The sequence below is a fragment of the Euprymna scolopes genome, chromosome 11 (assembly GCF_053919585.1).
Source record: "Euprymna scolopes isolate OS-2025 chromosome 11, ASM5391958v1, whole genome shotgun sequence".
NCBI classification, from domain to species: domain Eukaryota; kingdom Metazoa; phylum Mollusca; class Cephalopoda; order Sepiida; family Sepiolidae; genus Euprymna; species Euprymna scolopes.
Genome location: NC_136492.1, coordinates 148,956,704 through 148,972,845, shown reverse-complemented (window position 1 = coordinate 148,972,845; position 16,142 = coordinate 148,956,704). Strand labels below are relative to the sequence as shown.

The 16,142-nt window shown below is 33.0% G+C and overlaps 2 protein-coding genes and 1 pseudogene across 3 annotated transcripts in view; 2 read left to right on the top strand and 1 right to left on the bottom strand.

The window, feature by feature from the left end:
- Positions 1–1,249, top strand: part of LOC145288223 (uncharacterized) — a 115,675-nt gene extending 114,426 nt beyond the window's left edge. The window contains exon 2 of the mRNA XM_080136265.1: positions 1,178–1,249. Coding sequence (XP_079992391.1) covers positions 1,178–1,249 — 72 coding nt within the window. The remainder of the gene's footprint in view (positions 1–1,177) is intronic.
- Positions 1–16,142, bottom strand: part of LOC145288109 (popeye domain-containing protein 1-B-like) — a 1,451,932-nt gene that overhangs the window by 526,898 nt on the left and 908,892 nt on the right. The window lies entirely within an intron of this gene.
- LOC145288495 (5S ribosomal RNA) lies at positions 371–487 on the top strand (annotated as a pseudogene).

The window sequence follows — 16,142 nt, the reverse complement described above, 5'->3', positions numbered from 1 at the left end:
CTCCAAACATGCCTTATGCCACTTAATCAAACCAAGCAACCAGCTATCAATTTTGTTTGGGAGTTAATCACGCTGATGCCATTGCTTTCTAAGCACACCACTGAAATCCTTTTATTTGTAGGCCAGTATTAATCTAGACAAACACAGCATAAAAAAAACCAATGTATTAACAAAAGTTACAGAAGCAACATAGTGCTATAACTGCCATAAATTGCTGCCTTGAGGCTTAGATGTAACGTTATTGTCTCTGGGGAAGTTCATTATTATTGAAACGGGTCGATCAGATTATCCAGTAACACCTTTGCGGTTGGGGGCTATCCTCACAGGCATACCACTACATGTTAGAATATTTTGTTGTATATTCTTCTTAGTATACGGCATAATCGCGTTGACACACTGGTTCTCATCAGATCACTGAAGCTAAGCAACGTTGAGCCTGGTTAGTATCAGATGGGTGACCATTTGGGAATTCTAGGTGCTGTATGTGCTCTCCGCTTATCTCAGCATTTATTTCCAGTCGTCCGGTACTTCACTTGCCACTCGTATTTAACAATGTCGTCTCAGGAGAGGTGAGGTGTGGTTGCACACCTCCTGCCACATAAATTTCACGCACGGGAAACCCTTCGTGGGTATCCTTAGTCTGTCCAAGACTGAAGCAGCCTGTTATTCTTCTTAGTATCTGAATGGTTATACCGTATTAATTGCTAGGTTTCTTCTTCATTACTGAAAGCTGACTTAGACTAAATCAATGTACACGAGCAATATTCCTAATATTAATTAATCCAATTGTACAAACAAGCATTTTCGACTGGGTTCGTTGCTTGCATTGTAAACTCCTTGGGTCTCTTAATGCAGAGTAATCTTTCTTTTTTTGGCAAAATCAACTTCGCAATCTAGTGGGTAATGATCGCTACTGTTTCATACAACGATTTTCTTACAGATGTGACATTAATATTCTTCTTCCCTATTGTTAATTGCATGGAAGATAATCGACTGAGTTCTAATCTCCAACCGTGTATCGAGCATTAAACGAAATTTCCATGAACAGAGTTTCTTTTCAAAAATCAATTCAACAGGGAAAGAAAAATGATCACATCCTTCAATTTACGATGATCGTTCCAGAAGTAAAGCCTCCTATTTTTTGTAATTCAAAAAATTGAAAACTTTCCATTTGTAGAGCACATTAGCACGAGACTGTTTCCCTGCAGACTACAGCATGCTCGTTTTCAAAATCAATGTCAACAAATAATTGTCATGAGTAATCAAACGCTGTTCATTTCATTAATCATTTCCAATCCTCTCATAATATTTTTCATCATGAAACTGACAACCCGTACATCTCTTTATCCCTTATCCTTGAGCAGATTTTGGCCTTGGTAAGTGGTAAGTGTTTAGTAAAAACAGAATTCTTTGTCTAGAGACAAGATACCCTCAGATGAGTATCCGTAGTTCAGCGCTGCTACTTATAATTTTACATAAAGTAAAAATGAAAATTGTACTTATAAATAACTCATGCTAAAATTATAAAAACTAGACACTGGCAAATAAGAGAGAATGTATTTGATGGAAGAAACATTGTGGATAAGTTATTGAGGAGACGAAAGCAACCATTGTTGAGATAAGGAGAAGATAATCTACTTTTACTAAGATGATCGCATAATATTAATGCATTGAGATGAAAAATAGTGAAAAAGAAAGAGGTTCAAAAACATTAAACAAGGTCTTCACTTAAAGGAAGATAAGAAAAGCAAACTATCCTTCACTTCATGGTAAATTTATTGGCATGTTTTTATATAAACCTGACAATCAGAAAAATTCAACACCATCAATGTTGAGGTCCTCCAATGCCGAAGATTCTTCTTTGACATTTTCTTCCCTCAAACTGCTAGACTTTAGAATTCCCTCCATATATTCTACTTTCGTGACTGTACTAACATGTAGACATTTAAGTGTGATGTGAACCGATATCTTGTTGTTCAACTCCCTACACAGAACGATTAATTCACGGCAGATCCTTACGTATTAGTTACAATTCGTTTTGTTTGAAGTGAATATGACTAAAAACGATGCATATTCATTTGTACATTTTTATGTAAATAAAAATAATATATCTATAATAGTATGTACCATCAAACAAAAGTATGTGGAAATCATGTTTTGCTTTTTAGTCTCAGGACGAAACCATTTGAAATGGTGAAACCATTTCAAATGATGAAACCATTTTAAATGACGAAACCATTTCAAATGGCGAAACCATTTCAAATGGTGAAACCATTTCAAATGACGAAACCATTTAAAACGACGAAACCATTTAAAACGACGAAACCATTTCAAATGGTGAAACCATTTCAAATGACGAAACCATTTCAAATGACAAAACCATTTCAAATGACGAAACCATTTAAAACGACGAAACCATTTAAAACGACGAAACCATTTAAAACGACAAAACCATTTCAAATGACGAAACCATTTCAAATGGTGAAACCATTTCAAATGACAAAACCATTTCAAATGACGAAACCATTTAAAACGACGAAACCATTTAAAACGACGAAACCATTTCAAATGGTGAAACCATTTCAAATGACAAAACCATTTAAAACGACGAAACCATTTAAAACGACGAAACCATTTAAAACGACGAAACCATTTCAAATGGTGAAACCATTTCAAATGACGAAACCATTTCAAATGGTGAAACCATTTCAAATGGCGAAACCATTTCAAATGACGAAACCATTTCAAATGACGAAACCATTTCAAATGGCGAAACCATTTCAAATGACGAAACCATTTCAAATGACGAAACCATTTAAAACGACGAAACCATTTAAAACGACGAAACCATTTCAAATGGTGAAACCATTTCAAATGACGAAACCATTTCAAATGACGAAACCATTTAAAACGACGAAACCATTTAAAACGCCGAAACCATTTCAAATGACGAAACCATTTCAAATGCCGAAACCATTTCAAATGGTGAAACCATTTCAAATGACGAAACCATTTCAAATGACGAAACCATTTCAAATGGTGAAACCATTTCAAATGGTGAAACCATTTCAAATGACGAAACCATTTCAAATGGTGAAACCATTTCAAATGACGAAACCATTTCAAATGGTGAAAGAGAGAACGAGAAAAACAAATAACAAGTCAGACAATTTCCGCTGCTTGAAATAAATTTGAAAAAAATCCTCTACTCTAAAATAAAGTTTAATGATAGTTTTTTTCCTTGGTGACATGAGAAGAAGAGGAAAAAAAAAATAATAATAAAAATAATTATTATTATTTAAGCATAAAAATTGAAATTACTACGAATGTATATGAATATTAGTGTGAACACTACTTGAGGATAATTTTTTCCATCATTTTTGACGAATGGTGTATATTAGTGTGAATAGTTCATCGTGGTTGAAGAAGACGTTTCATTCTGGCAACTGATCTGTGTTTTGGTGGCGCAGGATGAAATAGTAAGGGCACCAAAAGTTTATTGGCAGGACTGCATTACTAATGTTGAGGTCCTGGACTAAGCACAGATCATCAAAAGCTCATCAGGGCCAGACTGCAGTAGGAAAGTCATGTTTTCTGCATGGAAGAATACCACATGCCAAGGCCCTTGTTCTATGGAGAGCTACAGAAAAAAAAAGAAACCATGGTCGGCCAAAAATAAAACGTTATAAGGGCCCAGTACATTAATACATACACGCTGATACATTTTTGTATTGCATTTAATGGTTAAATTGTGCTTCATTTTGATTTTCTGTTTATAGTGTTTTGCAATAAGTCAGGATTAATTCAGAACCCCCCCTCCCCACCCAATTCTAAATATTCCTGTCTTCACATGAAATTGGGAACCACAATCAGCATGATATTGCTGTGTTCACTTAAATGCAGGTGTTAATCTTTTCCACAAAGACACATTCAATCACAAAGAAAGGAAAGCCAAGCTTAACTTGTCTTATGACGGTCTTTTTTAATTTGATGAAAAGATTTGGCAAATAAAATAAAAGAGTGCGAGGTAGAAATTAATACACGTGTATGCGTTTAAGCAATTCTTATATACCTGTTTCTGTGGAAACCAAAATAATTTATAATTCAGTAATTCATTCTGTGCATAATTCGAGAGAAAAATCGTTATCATTTTACTATATATATATATATATATATATATATATATATGAGAATTAAAGAGACTAGAATATCTGTGGCTTTAAATATCTTCACCGTCTTTTTTTTATTTTGTGGTTGACATATGAATGTCGAATTTATTTAAAAAGTAATAAAATTCCAACATTTTTATGGTTTATTTTTGGAATTTTTTTTTTTTTCAGAGTAAATTTTTATTGTTTTTCTCGAAAATATAAAACGACAAGTGATGATATTTTGAAAAATATATTGAAGGGTGTTTTCTTTAAAAAAACTTATGTTTATATGAAGTTCATGAGAATATGTTTCAAACTTGACGTATTTCGTATTCATGAACCATTGCTTTTCAAGGCCAACAAGCGACGAGGATAACGGTTAAACAGATTTTAAGTTGGACTCTGATCATCGCCACAAGAAACAGTGAGTGGAGTTGATCCAAGATTAATTGAGAGAACTTGATGGACAAGATGACGACTCAACAAGTATTTGTTTATATTAGATTTGAAGACGTCTGCTGAGAACCAGCTTTATGATAATTTGTTTCACAGATGAGATGTTCTAGAAAGAAACCTTGTACACAAATTTCCATTTGATTATTGATACAGAGAGAGGGGGGGGAGAGAGAGAAGGGGTATTTTCTATTGTTGTACCTAGACGAGTTGTTGCTATGAATCGCTTTCTTTTTTGTGGGAAATCAAAAATTACAACAAGAACGACTCAACAGAATAAAGTATTGGAATTATCTTCATGCAATTCTTTGCAAGTTCTGACACTAAAGAAATCTAGTGCAGAAGAACGGAGTTTATTTCACAGCAGAACTAATTGCGAATTCGATCATTGAATTGAAATATTATCTACAAGATGGTGTTACGTTTCCATTGGACTTTAAAAGATATGCAGACTTATGCACACAGAAATTTGAAAAATGGCTGGACGAAATATAAATTTACAAAAACAAATCAGGCAAATATAATAAATATAGGAATTTCATACTGACTTGTAAAAGGTGAGATTTTCTTTAATAGAAACCGTATTTTTTTTGTTCCATACTCGCTACAAATATTTAAACCGCTCCAGAAGATATCTCACTACTGATGCAATTCTCTATCTATATAAAAGCCAAGTACGTCCAAGGATGGAATACTGTTGCCATATCTGGGCAGGAGCTGCTAAAAACAGCCTTTCCTGCCTTGACAGAGTACAAAATAGACTTCGTGGCTTAGTGGGGGATGCCCTTTTCTCTACCCTGCAATCTCTCTCCCACAGAAGAGACGTTGCGAGCCTATCCTTGTTTTATCGTTATTTCCATGGCAGGTGCTCGTCTGAACTCCAATCTCTGCTCCCCCCTCGCCAATCTTTCACGAAAAACACCCGTCTAGCTGAATCCACTGTGAAAAATTTCCCCCACTCTATATCTGTGCCTAAATCAAAACGCAGATTCCATGAACAAAGCTTCTTTCTTAGAACTGCACGCCTGTGGAACTCTCTTCCGTCTGCCTGCTACCCACCGGACTACAACTTGGATGTCTTCAAGTCCAACGTTAACAAATTCCTAATGAACCGCCCCCTTAAGTAAACACTTCATCAAATCTCCACACTAACGTAATGTACTTGCAATAACCCTTATCCCTGAGTGGCTTCCGGGCCTTGATAAGTGGTGATCACTGTAAAAAAAAAAAAAACATTGCAAAAATGACAATGATGATTTTGTTTGCTAAAATAAAAATGTACATAAAAATTGTAAGCGCTTTATTTTTCATGAACTAAACCCCAACATGTTCAATTTTTTATTCATGGACTCTGTTAAACAGAAGACATTCGTTTGTGAATATAAGTTAAAACAGGATCCTGATTTAATTTCCGAAGATTGTTGAAGAATGTCAGAATTGTAAACAACGATAACAACGGAACTGTTTATGCATACACGCTGTTCGTCCTAAAATATGACTATATAATATTGAAAAAAGCATTTTAAAACCAAATCCGTGTTTTTGTTTTGATGGTCAGCATTCTAAAAGTGGATTTTTTTTTTTTTTTGCGTGATAAAAATTGTTTGTTGTTTATGAAATATAAGACATAAAGTATCCAGTGCAGACAAATATTTTAAAAGAATCAGAAGCGTAATTTTGTGAATGTTAAACTTAAGCTTGAAATGAATATTTCAATTATAAAGTTATGTTAATGTTCTTTTATTCTCTATTATTTTTAATATGCTTGCATGCAAATAGGTTCTAAAACTTTAAAGATTTAAATACATGAATATTTTCTTACAATGCTAAAACCAAAAGATCTTTTTAATTGGAAATTTTAAAGGGATCCAAACACTTTTCAAAATTCCAAAGGTCATCAAGTAATTCATTTCTTCAATTTTTTACAATAGAATATGGTGAATGAAATCGAAGTGCGATCTGTTAGATTTTATGTCGGAAATAAAGTAAATTTTAAATAAGTTTATTAATAAAAAATGTGTTGGTCACGCAGAGGCGAGAAACACACACTCACATGCATATGCACAATAAGTTATATTGATTTTTATAAATATAGAAATGTAATCATACTTTTTTTGTGAGAAAAACTGAAATTATTATAAATAAAAAATCTCAAACCTTTAAAAAATAAATTGAAATTATTAAAAATATAAAAACTTAAACCTTTAAAAATGAAAATAAATTTCTAATTTAGTTTAAACTTTTAGGATAATTGTAAAGAAAATATAGAATTTATTGTATTTTTTTAAGAAATACGAGGCACCTGAAATAAATTTCCAGATTTTTTTCGTATGGACACTTTTATTAATAGTAAACACATAAAACTCTGGTCCCTTTTGAAGTAATCTCCTCCGGCTGCAATGCACTTGTACCGTTCCAACAAAACTGGAAGACTCCATGAAAATCCTCTTGTGTTCGCGTGCAATGCCCCTCATCACAACTTCTTTCATCTCAATTATCTCATAACGACAGTCTCTAAGGTTTTCCTTTGGCTTAATAATAAAAACTAATAAATAAGCAAAGGTCATAGGGAGCAAGGTGTGGATTATAAAGAGGGCGAGGAACTGTCTTAATCTTGGTCAAATAGTCTGTGAGAAGAACGGAGTTGTGGACTGATGCATTGCCCTGGTGGAAATGCAACTGACCCAATTTGAAGAGTGCTGGCCTCTTTCAACAGAATCTCTTCCTAAACTCCCTAAACCTCAACATAGTATTCTTTGTTGATTGTGTGTCCAGTGGAACCCCAGTGCATGTACATCATGCCAGTGCTGTCAAAAAAAGGGACCATCATAAGTTTCTAGGTGGATTTGAATTGTCTGGTCTTCTTTGTTCTTGGAGCGCCAGCATGCTTCCACTGGAAACTATCTCTTGGTTTCTGAGTTATAGCAATAGACCCAGCTTTCATCGCAACCAGAGCATCAAAAACTGTGGGATCTGAATTGATCAGCTCGACCATCTCGCTGCTGTCATGCAAACAGCTTTCTTTCTGACCTTCTCTGAGCACCCTTGGGACAAACTTCACGCAAATCTTCCACATCTTCAGTTCCTTGTGAATAATTGTGGGTACAGTTCCCACACTGACATCAAACTGTTAACTTATTGTTTCTATAGACACACTACTGTCCTTATCCATAAAATTCTTTATTTGGCCAATCAACTCCGGTGTTCTGACTTCCTCATTCTTCTCTACTCATCCCTCACAGACCCCTTGCCTTCCTTGAATCTCTTATGCCACTCAAAATCTGATCCTCAATTAATATAAGCTGACCCAAAAGCATTCTGAAGCATTCCATACGTTTCTGTGGCATTTTTCCAAGTTTAAAACTTTAGAATTTTATTGCATATCGTTTTTATAAAGTGTCCTCAAGTCCAGATTGCATTTTTGAAATTCACCAGCTGTGACAGTGAGGCTTTGGTAGGGTGTATTTCTTAGGGTCTCACACTGTCAATATCTGTAACAGAAAGATGAAACTTTCAGATCATGAAGACATAAGTTCATTCATCATAACAATGCAATTTGCAATCATCTCTGATCTATTCGGATTGAATAAAAAATAGGAGGCATTACGTTTGGAATGCCCCTTTTATTACAGCATAATCTAATTATAATATATAAATAATAAATGAAATAATGCTGTAATATTTATGATTATTAAACTTGTTGTAGAGTTAGACATTTATTTTATCCATTTTATATATTAGTAATCAGATAAATTATTTTCTGAAAGAAATTAAAGCGAATTACATTTTAGTTCTGAAGAACATAGTGTAATGATTCACAAGAACTGGCTACTCAGAATCAAATATTGATATTGTAAGACAGAGACTATAAATGACAAATGTTGAGGAATAGACCGACTCTACTTTATTATAATTATATTATATAGCTTGAATTATATCTTTATCCCATATGAAGATTCGTCCAAGGGCAGTAATTTAAGTAAAAATATGTTCCTTTTAGACAATTGTTTGTCCACTTAAGGCCATATATATTTATCACAAAATAAATTTCAATTGAGTTACCCATTAGGTCCCACTGTCGTATAAATCAAATAATTTATTTTTTAAATCTATGAGATAATATATATAATAGTACTGCTTACTGCATAATTACTCTGAAGAAAGAGAGTTGTTGGAACCGTCTTCAAAATTCTTATGAAATTTGCTAAAATTATAAAATGTGTCTTGCAAAAGTCACACACTTATTGCTAAAAGTGAAATACATATGTGCTCTTTACCATAATGTGTCAATTTTATTTTGAATGTATATAGTCTTTTGATTTCTAAAATACATTGGATGCACCCAGTGTCCTAATTATAGAAAAGTCAAGATTTCACTTTCTAAATAAAATAAATTCGTTTCAATGTGTATATTCTAACCCATTTTTACTCATTACAAAAAGTTTTATCTCATTAGTAAAAGATTAGATAGTCTAGAATTAATGGAAGAAACACAGCTAATATTCTTCTGCTATGTAAGTCAATTATTTTTCAATATTAAAATATCATAACTGAAGAGGAATCTGAAAAAAATAAAGATATTCAACCAAGGTAGGTAACTCTGACTCAATGGATGTAGCTTAAACTAGCACATGAAACGCTACAAGACGGAATCAGAAAACAAATCTGCTATGGAATAGCCCAAAAGAGTCGCAAAACTATACAAAGAACTTTCATTGCAAAACACTGGAAGAATGGGCCAACCAAAAACGAGCCCAGTATTATTTGGATGAATTCACCTAGGACTATATAGATAAGGACGGTTCTATAGACTGGGTAAAAAGTGGATCGCCCCATTATTATCAGGAGAGAATTATAATGATTGCTCAAGATCAAGGCTTGATGACTAATGCTTGTAAGAAAATGAGTGGTTTAATCAATGACAACAAGTGCAGGTTTTGCCACATGGCAGTAGAGAGTAAAGTTTTGCTGGGGACGACTACTATACAATGTGACAGAATCGAGTGTGTCACTGGACCATCTTTAAAAGTTGAATATCGAATGCAGCAGCAAGTCTTAGGAACATGTTTACCAGAAAAAACAGTTGGAAATAAGTCATACACCATCCACAATGACTATGCAATTCCTACAGGTACGTATCTAGAAACCAGAGCCATAAAACCTGATAGAGTGATATGGGACAAAAAACAGAAAGAAGCAATCTTGGATTAAAAAGAGCTGAGAGAGAAAAGATAACAAAATACCTTTTTTGAATGACATGAAAAGAAATTGGAATCTTAGGAAGATCTCTATCATCCCAGTAATCATTGGAGCAACTAGACTTATAAAAAAGAATTTCAAAAACTATCTCGCAAATATATCAAGTGAATCAAATGCAAGACAGATTCAAACAATCGCACTTAAAGGGACGATCAGAATCTTAGAAAGATCTCTCGGTTGAAATATCTGAGTTAACCCAATCCTCAGCTTAAAGAAACTGATAAAAAAAAGTTTAAAAAAAAGAGAGAAATATTTGCAAAAAATATTATAAGAAAGCCAAAGATGTGCTATATCTTAAGCATCTATGAAACCAAGCAAAAAAGACTTGTATGGAATTCATTCAAAGGGAACATAATTGCCAGAAATATCCAATAAGAGATATGATTGCGTTTTTCAGGATTTTCTTGGAAAAATGTCAAGTGGATTTTTGAAGAGAAGCCAAAATCAAATAAGATTTCACAGTTGCATAGTTAAGCAAAATGAAGTCGGATTTCATATCTTGGTATTTTGTTAAATGTCAGAATATAAAACTGTTATTAAATTTCTTGTCAATATTTAATGAAAAGATTTCAGAAATCAGCATCACATCCAATTTCTTTATTAATGCCATTCTTCAGTGGAAAATAGAAATATGATTGTATCAATTGATGTAGAGACAGATTTTTATGTGTCATTCTTAAATTTATTTCTTTTTAATTGTATGTGTTGATACCAATTTTTTATATCTTTTTTGAATAACTTTAGGATTTTGTGAATACTTTCAATTGAAAATTTTCCGTTTATTAAAATAAATCTGAAGCGAAAATGACATCACCAAATATTTTTCAAATTGGATGTTGTTGGATGAAGTACACACAATAATGAAAGAAAACTTATCAAATCAGTTTAAAGTTTATCAAATAATAAAACAGTCCTACTAAATTTTATAGCAAAATATTGAATATGTTTGGTTTGGTTGTTTTGTTTTGTGGCTTGTCAATCCTTTTCGGGTTATTTAATGCTGAATCCGGGAATTCTAGAAAAAGGTTTTAAGCTTCAAGTTCTTTTTATCTTTAAATATTTATTTTTACTGTTTGGTTTGATTGTTTTATAGAAGGAAATTATTGTCTTCTTTTTGACTTTGCATAACATGATTAAGTTTTGTAAAGAAAAAGAAAACACAATAACGCCAATGTTTGGTACATCTTGGGTCAGAAAGTCAATATCTTCACACAGCCTGATCTGGTAGCACCAGATGCCCTAACAGGTATTACCACTCTGGGACAAAGGGTCTTCACCCCTGGGTGTCTTTTAAAGTCATATCCAGAACCAGATATTAAACATGTAATTTCAATTCAATTCAATGTAATTATAACTCTTGGATAATCTTGTATCAATTGAGCATCAGTTTTTGAGTGGCACAAGAAATTCAAGGAAGAGGATGAGAGGTGTGGAAGGAATAAGGAAGTCAGAATACCAGAGTTTATTGGCCAAATAAAGAATTTCATGGATAAGGATACAATAAGTGCACCGTTTGATATCAGTGTAGGGACTGCACACACAATTATTCGCAAGGAACTGAAGATGTGAAAGATATGCGCAAATGCACCAGTATACAATTCCATCGTTGTCACAGACTATTTGACCAAAATGGGAATCAAAACAGTTCCTCGCCCTCCCTATAGTCCAGACCTTGATCCCTGTGACTTTTGGTTATTCCCTTAGCTCAAAAAAACTTTAAAAACTGTCATTATGAGACAACTGAGGAGATAAAAGTTGCTATGATGAGAGTTATTGACACGCTTACACAAGAGAACTTCCATGGGGCCTTCCAGAAGTTGTTGGAACAGGACAACAAGTGCATTGCACCCAAAGGAGATTACTTCAGAACGAACTTTCATGTGTGTACTGTCAATAAAAGTGTCATATGAAAAATGTCTGGAAACTTATCAAAGGCACCTCGCATATATATATATATATATATATATATATATATATATATATATATATATATATGACTCTCGTGGATATTCTTGGCCTGATGATGTGATTTTCCCTCGCAGGGTGGTCACTGAAACATGTTTGTATATGTGTAGCCATTATTTATCACATCCAACATATTTATATATATATATATATATATATATATTCAGTAAATATAAAAATGTATACTTTTTTTAGGTATATATTTCTTATAAAATAGTAAAGCATTTTATGAATATTAAGCTCAATTATCGCCTGCAGGGCAAATATATTCTAAATTTACATTCCAGTTACACAATCATGTTTATATATATATATATATATATATATATATATATATATATATATATATATATATATATATATATATATATAAAACAATATTTAAAATTTTTAATTTTAAAAAGAAATATAAAATTAGTATTTATATATTAATCCAACTTTGATAAAAAATGCTCAATATTCGAAATAGAAAACAATATATGAGGGGGGAGGGAATAAGGAAATAATTCACTTTATCTGGTAATCCTTGTTTTATAAACAATAAATCATTATTTACATAATTTTAACTACTCTCATATGCATATATATATATATATATATATATAATTATTCAGAATAATGAAATACAATAAATCTACTGGTGTGCAAATCCAGTGATTATCGATCTTACAAAATATTATTGGATGTAATATTTTATATAAGACTATCTCAGCTAAATAAAATTGCTCAATACACTAGATAGAGCAAATAAATCATAATTTAGGAATTTAAAATTTGTGATTTGAAAAAGTTAAATTTAAAATATAGAAATTTTATATAAGTCTGAAATTTTATTTAAATTATAAATGTCAAAAATTAATCTTTGGAATGAACCACATATTTGCATGATAAAAATATTTTTCTGTGATTTAGTTTTAAATTTGCTGCTTCAAAAAGACACCCTTTATGTATGTAAATATATATATATATATATATATATATATATATATATATAGGGAGGAACGAGTAAAATGTCGCCTTAGAAAAGATGACAATTTCATTTTCATTTGATGAAAACCAGTTTTCTTTTTTTGGTGCAGATCTTCTACTAGTAACTGTGTGTGAATCTAAAGATCAAAACGAGCCTTCTATCATGTCTAAAAGTGACACAATGTTCAACGAGCGAGATCAGAGATGCACTGCTGCACTACTTATCTCTCTACTGATCTAAGTTATGACAACAGGACCATTGACAGCACCCTCAAAATGCATCGCTGGATTGTCACATATGACAGGGATGTTTTCGGCCTCGGTTATGGTCTCTGTTATTATTTCAAGTGAGGGCCACATCATGCCACCTCACATCATCGATGTTGGCTTGAAAGTCAACACCAAAATGTACCTGGATGTGCTAAAAAGTGTGGTGATCTTCTGGTGCAATCAGGTAGCCGGTGGCAAACCCTAGGTGAGACAGCAGGACCTGGTGCCGGTCCACTAGTCCAAAGAGACCCAGGCTTGGCTACAGAAGGAGTGCTACAACTTTGTTCCTTTCTCTCACTGGCACCCCCTTCCAGCCCCGACCTAAGCCTGCTAGACTACTTTGTTTAGTCATACATTGAGAACATCACCAACATGACCTCCTACAACACCAAAGCCAGCCTGATCGCCACCATCCACTGAGTATTCACTGAGCTAACACAGGTGCCTGTGGAAAAGTATGCTCCCATTTCTGAACCCGCATAGAGGTGGTTATTAAGGTTGAAGGTGTTTTCGTTAGGGTGACACTTTTATCACTCCACCCTGTATACGAGAAGAATACCCACCTCAGACAGAACAATTTTGCACTACTTCTACTTTATCATATGAAGATTAAAGATTTTCTAAAGAGTTTTTCCTCTAATTTGCCAAACTGAATGATGTAACCATAATTCATCTTGGTAAACCGGAGACTTAACAATGTGATCCATACTTTTGTTCATTTGTCTTTCCCTTTTTCTCAAAGTTCATTTGGAATAAATGAAGCAATCCATCAATTAAGCTTTCCATCGTTGAAAGGTTTTTGCCTGACTGTCATTTATATGACAAATTCAAGAGAAAAGGTAAAAAGTAAAAAAATTTAAAAAAATCACTTGAAAACAATCGACAAACTTTGCAGTTTAGCATCACATGGCAGATACAGACACTGCCTACACAAAATCTTTCAATGAGACTGGAGCTATGATATCTTTTAGAAGATAGGTTTTATTTGTAAAATATTTTATTGTTGAATTTCCATTTTATCATTTTATTGACAAAAAAAAAAGCATTAGAAATTATCATAAAATAAGTTGACTTGATTTTGATTTGAGTACTAGAAGGTCGCCTAGTGTTGCCTGGTCGTAAAATCTCATCAGAGATGCCCCATGGGGAAATATCTTTTCTCTTCCTGCAGACCAGTGCAGACATGAGACCACTGAATGCTCCAAAGCGGCGATTGAAGCACATGTTAGCACACAAAATTTCTATAGCAAACAATACTCTCCCCAATGGTTTATTTCTATTTGTGCAACTGTCATTGCTCTTAGGCAGCATGCATACCACAGATTTATCCGACATAAGTCCAGTATAAGCAGACAAAAGTTTATAGAAGCTAGAAGTAATTGTATGGAAACAATAGCGGCAACTAAGAGATAATACACCGAAACCACCAGAAAACGCATTGAAGCGCAGAAACTAGGAACTCATAATTTCTGGAAAATCTACAATAAATAATAGGCAATCAACAATCCCTCCACTATTCAACAATCACGAGGTTTCTTGCACAGAAAGCGAGAAGGTTAAGATACTTGCCAGTCGGTTTTACTCAAACTCTACATTGGACCATGCAAACCACTCCCTGATTTTTCCCTGCGGACAGACACCACACTAGATGATCTGAAAATCACCCCTTATCAAATTGTATATCATAAAAAAATCTTGACACCTCAAAAGCATGTGGCTCTGACCTCATTCCGGCTGTACTATTAAAAAAATGCTCGGCTAAGGATGCTCCAGTTCTCTCCAAAGTTTTCAACAAATGCCTGAATGAATCTTGCTTTTCTGACTATTGGAAAACTGCTTCTATCAGTTTACAAGAATTCTGGCAAAAGAACTGATCCATTAAATTATTGCCCAATTAGCATCTTCCCTCTCTTTGCCAAGATATTTGCGTCCATAATTAATCAAGCTCTAGTCCACCACCTTACAGCTGCTAAATTTCTGTCTGACCAACAATATAGATTTAGGCAATCCCGTTTTACTGCATATATCCTAACTGTAATCTCTTAACGTAGATACCATGCACTGGATAAAGCAGATGAAAGTGGCGCTGTGCCTTGTTTGGGGTGAAAATACAATAAAAAAATCACTATTGACTATTATATTGTATCCAATATTTAGTAATGCTCCCCCATCAACCCCGCGCAACCCGGTCGTAAAATACACTTAAAAATATATTTTAATTCATTCAGATTTAGTATTTATTAGTATATTGATTATTTTATTGCATCCAATGTAAAGTAGTGATTTCAAAAATCAATCAATTAAAATAAACTGATCTGCCATCAATTTGAATGGAAGCTAAAACATATAGCGTTTCAGCCTTAGTTTTTAAGTTTGAAAAGTTGACTAGAATTGACGTCATGACGTTAGAATTTGATATGGTGAAAAACAAATTCCGACTTTTCGTGTAATAATAGATTAATGTAACGATATTTTGTTATTATGTGATGCTATTTTCTTCAAATTTATAAAACACACACATCAAAACATTAACAAAAACGTGCTTTAGTAATGTACACTCTGACTATTCCTTCTTTTTCAACCAATCATATGTTTCTATTTGCGTATGAACAAAGAAACTTAAAAACAGTATTACTTTAATAGTATATGATAGATTACTTTTATGTTTTAATTCGTTGTAATTGACTTTTCAATGACTTATTTCTTTGCAAAAAATATGTAGATCAATTATGGAATCTGTTTTTGCTTCAATAATTATTGAAACAAAAAAGATTTTTTTCCTAACGAAAACGATCAACTGAATAATTACTTTTTTTTTTCAAAATCAAATGTTTTATAAATTCATACTTAATTATCTATAGACGGTCAATCAATTTTATTTATAACGTTAATGGTTCATCGCTTTTGCAGGGGAATAATTTTATGTAATTTCAACATTTTTCTTAAGCTAAAAGCCAATAATTTGCTCATATATAATTATTAAGGCTAAAAATACATGCAATGCTTAGAGGTTCAGTATTTTTGCTATTTTTTTTTTTCATCGTGTAATGATTGTCTTGATTTTGGTCACTGTAG